This window comes from Haliaeetus leucocephalus, unplaced genomic scaffold (genome assembly GCF_000737465.1).
Source record: "Haliaeetus leucocephalus isolate CR32 unplaced genomic scaffold, Haliaeetus_leucocephalus-4.0 Scaffold110, whole genome shotgun sequence".
NCBI lineage: Eukaryota > Metazoa > Chordata > Aves > Accipitriformes > Accipitridae > Haliaeetus > Haliaeetus leucocephalus.
Window position 1 is genome coordinate 1,931,277 of NW_010972546.1, and position 9,808 is coordinate 1,941,084.

Consider the following 9,808-nt stretch of genomic DNA (forward strand, 5'->3'; position numbering starts at 1 on the left):
GGGGAGAGATACTGGAAAGGGTGTCGGAGGAGGGGAATGGAGGGGATCAGTGTGGGGAAAAGGAGCTGGGGGGGCTGTAAGGGAAAGGGAGGTGGGAGAGTCCCTGTGAGGGGCAGGGGGAGCTGCAGAAATGCTGCGGTGGGACCCCGTGGGGCGGCAGAGGGAGGCTGGAGCCCGGAGGGGGAACGAGGGGGAAGGAACCTCTGGAGAGGTCTTTTCCAGCCCCTTGCTCCAAGCAGGGACAACCGCGGGGTCGCGTCAGGTCACTCGGGACACCGAGGCCACACAGCCCCAGTCCCACGAGCGGACAGAGGGACCGACAGCAGCAGGACAGGGCACCTGGTACCCGGAGAGATCCCGGCACCAGCTTTGCTCTGGTGCATCCTTCGGCAGAGGCCTCTGAGAGACGCGTGCTGATGGTGCATCCCGTCTGCTCCTGCAGATATCAAGGAGCATGTGAAGCAGCTGGAGAAGGCCGTGTCGGGGAAGGAGCCGCGTTACGTCCTGCGCGCCTTGCGGGCTCTGCCCTCCACCTCCCGCCGACTCAACTCCAATGTGCTTCACAAAGCCATCAATGGCTTCTTCACCTCCAACAGCACCGTCCGGGATTTCCTCCTTGGCTTCCTGGAGGAGGTACGATGGCAGGGGATGGGGAGAGGTGACCGGCTGCGGAGGGGACTCCTTTCGCACACCAAGGAGCCTCCAGAGTGCGGCCGTGCAGGGCGGGAGGGCACCAGGAACAGCAAGGGCTTGGAGACACTTGGGACACACAGCCCAGCTACTCGGGAGAGCACATGAGATGAGATGGGTCACTGCAGCTCTTGGCAGGGGTGGGACTGTAGTGCCAGCAGCCTGGGCTGGCTCTCTTCTCACACCTCAAGCAGAGCTGTCACCGAGGACAGGCTGGGGACAGGCCTCGCTGCGGGTGGCAGTGACGCTGGCGGGATGGGGATCCAGCATGTCTCTCTCCCCCCAGTCCATGGACACTGAAGCAGAGCTGCAGTTTCGCCCACGGACAGGGAAGGCGGCCTCAGCCCCTCTCTTGCCAGAAGTGGAGACCTACCTCCAACTGCTTCTCGTCATCTACCTGATGAACAGCAAGCGATACCCGGAGGTGAGATTCGCTGAGCTGCTGGTTCTGAAGCCGAGCTCTTTGTGTGGTGCTCCTGCACCAGACGGGGTCTGGAGAGCCTCAGACCTGCTTGTCTGCGGCACCACACTTTCCCCTTTGTTTCAGCTGTATTTGGAGGCAGCTCCCAGGCTCAGTCCCACAGCCCTGGCAGTCTCTCTGCTCTTCCCGGCAGCAGTCCCTCTGCTCTGACCTCTGCTCCCCTCCTGCAGGCTCAGAAAGTGTCTGACGACCTGATGCAGAAGATCAGTTCCCAAAACCGCCGGGCCCTTGACCTGGTGGTGGCAAAATGTTATTACTACCACTCCCGCATCTACGAATTCCTGAATAAACTCGACGTGGTCAGGAGGTAGGGTGGGTCCTGCGTGCGGGCTGTCCCTGAGCTTGGTCCCACGTGCCCCGCTGAGCAGGGCTGGTTCTTTCCTCCTCCCTGACATGCTCTCTCCCTTTCCTCCAGCTTCCTGCATGCCCGGCTACGGACAGCCACGCTGCGCCATGATGCAGATGGGCAAGCCACCCTCCTGAACCTGCTGCTGAGGAACTATCTTCACTACAACCTCTACGACCAAGCAGAAAAGCTCGTCTCCAAGTCCGTGTTTCCCGAGCAGGCCAACAACAACGAGTGGGCTCGGTACCTCTATTACACAGGTGAGATGCAGAGGGTCCCGCATGGTGCTGGCAGCCTGGCCTGCACCTGAGGTCAAGAGCTCTGGCTCCCCAGAGAACCCGTTTTTGCAGCTGGAGATGGGCCTTCCAGGCAGGATTTGAAGCCCCATCCGGGTGGTTCCAGTTGGATTCACTCGGTGGCTTTACCAAATGCCTTCTGCCCCCTGTGACCGCAGGGCGCATCAAGGCCATCCAGCTGGAGTACTCGGAGGCGCGGAGGACCATGACGAACGCCCTGCGGAAGGCACCGCAGCACACAGCCGTCGGCTTCAAGCAGACGGTGAGTGGGGATGGGAAGTTTCTGGGGTTCAGTACCTCCTGGGTCCCCGGGGAAGCTGCCTAAGGGTTGGGGCCTGCAGGAACTCACCGTCTTTTTCTGCTCAAGGTGCACAAGCTGCTCATTGTGGTGGAACTGCTGCTCGGGGAGATCCCAGACAGGCTCCAGTTCAGACAACCCTCCCTGAAGCGGTCGCTCATGCCCTACTTCCTCCTGACTCAGGGTACGACAGGCCGCTCCTGCCCACATTCAGTCCCTCACAACAATGTCTGGCGCTTTGAGGGAGTGGGAAGCCCTGGGCTGGGGAGCAGTGGGGATTTCTCTCCTCTCCCCTCGATGGCACTCAGCTGCAGACTCCACTTGGGGAGGAGGGGATGGCAGGCCTGGGAGTCAGCCCTGCCTCGCTTTCCCCACCGTGCCCCGGCCCTTGCTCCTTCCCCCATTAACACGTTCTCTCCTCCAGCCGTCAGGACGGGGAACCTGGCCAAGTTCAACCAAGTCCTCGATCAGTTTGGGGACAAGTTCCAGGCCGACGGCACCTACACCCTGATCATTCGTCTGAGGCACAACGTCATCAAGACGGGTAGGAGACTGCCGCTGCGGTGGTTGGGGACCCCATCACGGCTGATGCCACGGGCTTGGCGGGCCCGGGGCTGCCCGGCCCGGCGGGCTCCACTCTCATTCCTCCCCCGCAGGTGTCCGTATGATCAGCCTCTCCTATTCTCGCATCTCCCTGGCGGATATTGCCCAGAAACTGCAGCTGGACAGTCCGGAGGATGCGGAGTTCATCGTTGCCAAGGTAGCTGCATATGAAGTCCTGTCCTTCTGGGTCCTGGGCTGCCCACAGCCCCTGGTTCTGGCAGCTGGCCTCGCTCTCCTGCCAGGCTGCCTCTGCCCTGTCCCTGCAGCGCTCCCTTCCTGGGGCAGTCGCCGGTTTCAGGTTGAGGCCCCTCCAGGGGATGCTGGGGACACTCAGGGCACCAAGTCCCCTCCCTGTGCGCTGTGTCCTGAGCCCACCGCTCCTGTCACAGCAGCCAGCTCCTCCCTTCACTCTAAACTGCTGCCTCAGCCCTCGGAGACAGCGGGTGCCCTGACCGCATGCCCTCCGGCTTGCAGGCCATTCGGGACGGTGTGATAGAGGCCAGCATTAATCACGAGAAGGGCTACGTCCAGTCGAAGGAAATGATCGACATCTACTCCACCCGGGAGCCCCAGCTAGCGTTTCACCAGCGCATCTCTTTCTGCCTCGACATCCACAACATGTCCGTCAAGGTGAGCGCGGCAGGTCCCTGGGCGAGGGGCTGGCAGGGCCCAGCTGACAGAGACAGCGGGGCAGAGTTGATGAGTTTTTCAGCTCAGAGCTTCTCCTCTCCGTTCTTGTTTCCAGGCCATGAGGTTCCCACCCAAATCTTACAACAAGGACTTGGAATCTGCAGAGGTGAGATCTCACCTGGGTCACTGCAGCCTGCTGCCAGAAACCGCTTGGCACTGTAGCCCAGTGGCCACCGACGCCACGGGAAGGACACGGCTCCTGTCCCCCAGCTGCCACCAACCTCTGCCTTTGCCTTCCAGGAGCGCCGGGAGCGTGAGCAGCAGGACCTGGAGTTCGCTAAGGAGATGGCAGAGGACGATGATGACGGTTTTCCGTGACCCTCTGGCCTGGCTGTATTTTTTTATTTGTCCCTGGGGAAGATGCTGTCTGAGCGGAGCTCCCACACACAGCCCCGGTCCCCCCGTCTGCCTTTCTTTTATAAATACCTGCATGTCTGTACTGTGGGAGGGGGGCACAGGGGTTCCCCGGGCCCACAGCCACAAGCCCTGCTCTCCCATCCCCTGCCACCCATGGCGGGAACCTCCTTCCCCAATAAACAAACATTCTTTTAAGGTTGCTTGTGGTCACGGTCGTTGCTGAGTCCGGCGGAGGCGCAGACGAGCCCATGAATTGGGAGCTCCTGGGGAAACAGGGCCAGGGCAGGCGGGGGGCAGGAGGATGGCTCCGCGGGGACTGTGGGTGCCCCCAGCTCTTGCAACAATAATGGGGTCAAACTTTGTTAAGCTTCAATTATGACTTTTAAAATAAAAGTTGGAAAAACACCAGCCTGGCCTGCTTCTGCCGTGGCTTTGTTGTTGTGACTGGGAGTGCACGTGGGGCTGACTTCTGTTACCTTGCTCCTCTCCCCAGGGTCAGGGACCAGAGCTGGGGCCAGCTCCAACCCAGAGCACCCCCAGGGGGCTGGAGCCAACATCCCAGCAGTGCTGGGACCGGTCCTGGCAGCTCAGGGATGGGGTGCTGGGGGGTTGCAAGACCGGTGGGCCAGCTCAGAGCTGAGCCGGGGGCACTCGGGCCTCGACGGCAGTAGTGGGACCAGGCAGGGAGCGCCCTGGCCAGCACCAGCGGATGCCATCTGCTCCAGCCCGCGGATCCTCCTTCCCAAAAGCCGCTTTGTTCTGCTGCTGCAGACAAAGACCAGAGCAGGGATTACTGGCATGGGCACTATATGCGCAGTTATGCACATGGGGAAAGGGCTGAGCCCCACCACCCCCTCACCCTGCCGGGAAAGGCAAGGGGGTCAGGCTGTGTCCTCCTTGTGCCCCACCATCGTCGTCCCCCCTCCACCCCACAGGCACCAGCCCTGCGGATTGATGGGGATAGGGGATACGCAGCCATTCCGGGTGGATCCTGGCAACATCTCGGACCAGCTGGGCTCCTTCTCTGGGGAAATCTGGGAATCTCCCAGCACCCCCATGCTGGGCTGGCGGCCAGGGGCTGAGGGTCAAGTGTGGGGCTGCTCCAGGGTGTGGATGGAGCCTGTCCCTGCTCCAGAGCCACCCCTGGGATCCCTGGAGCAGACCAGGATGGAGCAGGGAAGGCGAGAGCCCAGCCAGTGGCTGGGGATGCCAAATCCAGCACCGGGGACACAGGGACACCCTGGAAGTGCTCGCTTGTTGGCAGACGCCGAGAAGGGGCCAAGGGTGCCCGAGTCAGGCCCCGCAGAGAGGAAGGGTGGCCACGAGGCAGAACCGCAGTGGGGCGGGTGCCCAGGACAGTCCCCAGGGCCAAGCCGGGCAGCTCCAGTGCTGGGGGCGGGGGGGGTTGTGCTAGGCCAGCTCCACCGCCCGCGCCCCAACACCCACAGGGTTTCGGGTCCGGCCACCACTTCCTTCCTTGGAAAGCTGACGGGGGCTTTGGGCCCCACCAGGCACTGATTCACATCCCCATCCCCCCTCCCCCCCAATTCTTGAAAGCACTGACCTGCTGAGACGGCAGCTCCACTCTGGGAAACAGGGTGATCCTACAGGCACTCAGGCACACCATGCTAAGCCCCCTTGACAGCCACCTGCTCCAGAAGGGCCCTGGCTTCCCCCAGCTCCGGGGAGGGCACATGCACCACCATGGGGGGTTTCTCCCAGGAAATCCCACCAACAGGCTGTACTGCTGAGGTCCTTTCACACAGCCTGAGGGCAGAACGCTTAGTGCTGCTAGGTCCTGGGAAGGGAAGTCATCATTAGGTTTCAGAGTTAACACCTGTCTCATAGCAGGTGAGGCCCTGGGTGGTGCTCATGGATTGGCTGCAGCCACTGGGTGTTCCTTTTCCAGCTGGAGGCAGGAGCAACCCCTGGGCCTTGGGGTTGGCTCTACTGTCTGTACCCTGTGGGCTGTACCCCACCGGGTGTGCAGCCCATCCCGATGTGCACCAAGGTCTGTGGCATGTAAGGACGGGGTCCCTGTCCCCTGCAGGAGGGCAGTGGTGGGACCCAGGCTGGGGGGCAGTGTGGCAGCGTGAGACCCCCTGGCAGAGGGTTGCCCCAGGGTTGCCCTGCTGGGACCCCTCCAGGTCCTGGGGCTGGGCTGTGGGTTGAGTGGGTGCCTCCTGCACCTTGTCCAGCCCGTGCCGGCCAGGAACCGGCCCAGCTGGCACCGGCCCAGCAGATCATCCTGAAAGCACTTGCGGGAACCAGCACAAGCCAAAATTCCCACGTCAGCATGGCAGGAGAGGGAGCAGCCGGCCCCGCTCTCGGGGCTGCCCTGCAGCCGCTTCCCCGAAGGGGCAGGCGGGGACAGCCCGTCGCCAGGGCGGGGGGGGGGCATGGGGGCGTCAGGACCCCGATACGTCTGGGTGCTCGGTGCTGCACACGGGGATGGTGAGCACAGCCTGGCCCCATGACACCTAGCAGGGCAGGATCTGGCCCCAGGTGCTGAGCTGGGGTGCCACGGGCCCTGGACAGGTGCCTGGATGGGGTATCACCTTGACCACCTCCAGCTGGTCCCACCACCGTGAAGGTCATGCCGCCGGTGCCCACCCTGATGCTGGGGTGAGGGGCTCAGGCAGCTGGCGGGGGAGATGTCCACACGCGGGCTGGGGATGGCAACGATCCCGGAGGGACGCCGGCTGTGAAAAGCCACCGTCCCCTTGCCCGGTCACCCACAAGTGACCCTGTGGCGCTGGGCACCTTCCAGCCCGGCTGGTGAGGCGGGAGCCCTGCGAGCAGGTTAATGAGTCACCAAACCACCACCAGCACCGTTCCGGCACCCGTCCTGGTGCCAGAGCCGCGCTGGGCACCCACTGCTGCACCAAAGGGCGCCGCTGCCCACCGGCCTCGGGAAAGCCCCGCAAGCAACGAGGTGTGGGCAGCGGCTGGGAGCACCCGGCTCCCAGGATTTGCATGTTGGTGATTAAGACAATGAGGCAATCATCACTGTTGCCACATCAGTGTGAATCCCCGGAGCCCGCTATAAATGCCCTGATCGATGAGGCCGCGCAGAACCGGGGCAGGAGCGAGCTGTGCTGGGCCGGGGCCGCGCTTGCAGAGAGGAGGAGACACCAAGCCGAACACCATGTGCTCCCTCACCCGTGAGTACCCGCAGCCCCAGCACCCACTTGCCCCGCAGCACCCATAAAACCCACTCTACCTGTAGCACCCACTGCACCCCAGCACCCGCTGCACCTGCACACCCACAGCCCGCTGCCCTGTGGTCCCAGTACCGTGGGGCTGGTGGGACGCAGGGAGCGCCCGGTCCCTCTTCCCTATTTTTGGGAGGTCCCTGCCCCTTCCCCAGGCTGTGCTGGTGCCTCCATCCCCGGGGAGCATCTGGTTGCTGAGCCCAGACCCCGGCGCTGGGTTGGGGACGGGGCTGTCCCCGCGACGGGCGCTGAGCCGCTGTCCCCGCAGGCATGCTGGCACTGCTGCTGGGCACGCTGCTGTGGGCGCCGTGGCGGACGCTGCATGGGGCACCGCTGGCCGAGCTCTCGGGAGACCACGGATTCCAGGTCTTCCTGCAGAAGAACCTCGAGTTCACCCGCAAGATCAAGGGGGACGTGGCCGCGCTGCAGCGCGTGGTGGTGAGTCCCGGGCACGGCGGAGGGGGGACGGTGGCCGTGGGTGCTGCAGGGTCACCGATAAGGTGACCTTGCCCTCCCTGGCCTTATCGGCACCGCGAGGCCGGGAGCCGGTGGTGTCCCCTGCGCCTCGGCCCCCCCGCTGCGCTGCTCAGGTCTGGGGCCCCGGCGGCACCCGCAGGGGCTGCGACCACGCAGAGCCCCGCTGCTCCCTCGGGGACGTGTGGGGTCCTCCCTGGTGCCACACGGCGGCCGGGGCAGCTGTGCCGCACCGCGGTTTGCTCTTGTCCCATCCCCATCTCACCGGGCGGCAGGTCCACCCCATCCCCTCCATCCTCCTGGCTGGGCTCGGGGGGGGTCCCATATCCCAGGGATGGGGTGTTGGGGGGCGGCGGGGTCCTGCGGCCGCCCTGACCCCGTCCCTCTCGGCCGCAGTGCGACACTTTCCAGCTGTGCAAGGAGGAAGAGCTGCTGCTGGTGCGGCAGGACCTGGGCATCACACAGGCGCCGCTGGAGCAGTGCCACAGCCGCACCTTCCAGGCGGTGAGTGCTGGCAGCCCACCTCTGCCACGAGTCGGCCGGTCTCAGCCCCGACGGCTTCACCGCTGCTTGGGGCAGCCCGAAGCCCACCATGGCTGTGCCGAGCCCTGCTGACCACGCTGTGCCCACCCGCAGGAGGCCTGCTTCAGCCAGATCCGTGATGGGCTCCGCATCTACCACGGCTCCCTCGCCGCTGTCCAGGAACTGCTGCCCGGGCACACCGGGCTGGTGGAGACCCTGCAGCTGGATGCTGCCAACCTCTCTTCCAACATCCAGCAGCAGGTGAGGGGGGAACAGGGTGGGTCAGGGGGCCGGGGTGGGCATGCACAGGGTCTGCATCCCCAGGGAGATGGGGAGGGCACAGCAGGGACCCGGGGCTCTGCATCCCTGGGCTCGCACCAGCTCCGCAGGCACTGCCGGGATGCTGCCACGTTCCCGGTTCGGGAGCTGACGCCTCTGCTTCTACCCGGCTGCAGATGGAGGACCTGGGTCTGGCCACGGTGACGTACCCCACGGAAAGCCGGGGCCCCCTCCCCGCCTTGTCCTCCCACTTCCACCACCAGGTTGGCGGCTTCTTCGTCCTGGCCAACTTCCAGCGGTTCCTGGAGACGGCGTACCGGGCGCTGCGGCACCTCACCCGCCTCTGATGCCTGGCCCTGCACCACCACCGCACCCTATTTATTTATGTCCCAGCCTGAGTGACCTTCCCCAGGAGAGCCTGGCTTTTCTGCTTATTTAATATTTATCGCTATTTAATATTTATCTGGCTGGGGATGCTCCCCCGCCCCTCGGTCCCCGAGCAGGGCAGCCAGCCCTGCGGTGGCATCCGTGCACGGGTATCTGTGCGCAGCATCACCCTTGTTTAATATTTAAACAAAAGCGTATCTCTGCTACGAGGTTCGGGAGCTGGGCTGAGCCCCTGCAGCTGCCGCAGGCACCGCGTGTGCCTCGGTTTCCCCATGGCTCGCACAAGGCGCTGCGGGTACCCCTGCAGCGTCCCACCTGGCCAAGGGGAAACAGTCTTCATCTGTGGATGAAGATGCTTCAGAGCAGCATCTCCCTGCCTGGGCTGCAGCCTGCAGGGACAGATCTGACAGGTGTTATTTCTATTAGGCATAGTTACATTAATTCATATTTATTAGCCATTAGGTTAGAGGGAGGGAAGGGAGGACAAAGGTGCCGTAGGGATGCAGCAGCCTCCCAGGATGAGGCTTTTCCAGGGGAGCCCTAGCACCTCTGGGGGGACTGCATCTCCACTCTGCCAGCGCCCGTCCCCCTTCCCTGCTAAACTCAGTGTATTTATTGCAGTTTAACTTATTTGCACCCACCTCCTGGCCTGGGGGAGCAGCTCTGCACTGTCGCAGCGAGCGAGGCACGGCAGGACGCAGTCCTGTCCTCCCCAAGCCCGGCACAGCCCCCCAGTCTCGTGGCTGTGCCGACAGCTCCCACCGGCCCACGCAGGCGTATTTGCGTACTGGAAATTTCACAGCCCGCCCCGGCAGGGGCTCTCAAGCGGTGTGTTTTGTACTGTATTTATTGCTGCAGCTGGGTGAGCCCCAGAGAAATACATGCTATTTTTTTATATGCAATAAAAATGGAAATAAACTCTATTTTTGCTCCAGAATCTGGGCTGTCTGCCTTTCCTGCTGTCTCCTGCCTGTGTGCGGGGAACGCTGGGTGGCCGGGGCGTGGGGACACTGGGACAGAGAGACGGGGCACAGGGGAATGGGCTCATTCAGGGCCGACCTGTGGTTGCTGGCATTGGCTCAGCGGTGCGAAGCCCCAGTGGAAGCCAGCACCCCTTGCCCCTGCAATGTGGCACAAGCCCTCCAAGGGTTAGGAAGGAACCGGGGGGGG

At 63.5% G+C, this 9,808-nt stretch overlaps 2 protein-coding genes across 2 annotated transcripts in view; both read left to right on the forward strand.

Moving 5' to 3' along the window:
• The window catches only part of PSMD3 (proteasome (prosome, macropain) 26S subunit, non-ATPase, 3), a 4,425-nt gene extending 259 nt beyond the window's left edge, over positions 1–4,166 (forward strand). Inside the window, exons 2-12 of the mRNA XM_010585557.1 lie at positions 443–633; positions 977–1,114; positions 1,342–1,478; positions 1,587–1,777; positions 1,972–2,075; positions 2,181–2,295; positions 2,536–2,655; positions 2,768–2,871; positions 3,189–3,344; positions 3,460–3,510; positions 3,645–4,166. Coding sequence (XP_010583859.1) covers positions 443–633; positions 977–1,114; positions 1,342–1,478; positions 1,587–1,777; positions 1,972–2,075; positions 2,181–2,295; positions 2,536–2,655; positions 2,768–2,871; positions 3,189–3,344; positions 3,460–3,510; positions 3,645–3,722 — 1,385 coding nt within the window. The 3' untranslated portion in view covers positions 3,723–4,166. The remainder of the gene's footprint in view (positions 1–442; positions 634–976; positions 1,115–1,341; positions 1,479–1,586; positions 1,778–1,971; positions 2,076–2,180; positions 2,296–2,535; positions 2,656–2,767; positions 2,872–3,188; positions 3,345–3,459; positions 3,511–3,644) is intronic.
• Positions 4,167–7,246: 3,080 nt separating this feature from the next.
• On the forward strand, positions 7,247–8,598 carry CSF3 (colony stimulating factor 3 (granulocyte)). Its single transcript, XM_010585559.1, has 4 exons — positions 7,247–7,414; positions 7,847–7,954; positions 8,087–8,233; positions 8,428–8,598. Exons 1-4 carry the CDS (start codon positions 7,247–7,249, stop codon positions 8,596–8,598), a joined length of 594 nt encoding a protein of 197 aa, XP_010583861.1.
• Positions 8,599–9,808: the final 1,210 nt, after the last annotated feature.

Coding starts and splice junctions, on each gene's coding strand:
- CSF3 (XM_010585559.1), top strand. CDS start 7,247: ATGCTGGCACTGCTGCTGGGCACGCTGCTGTGGGCGCCGTGGCGGACG. Junction 7,415..7,846: donor CCGCGCTGCAGCGCGTGGTG/GTGAGTCCCGGG, acceptor TCTCGGCCGCAG/TGCGACACTTTCCAGCTGTG. Junction 7,955..8,086: donor ACAGCCGCACCTTCCAGGCG/GTGAGTGCTGGC, acceptor GCCCACCCGCAG/GAGGCCTGCTTCAGCCAGAT.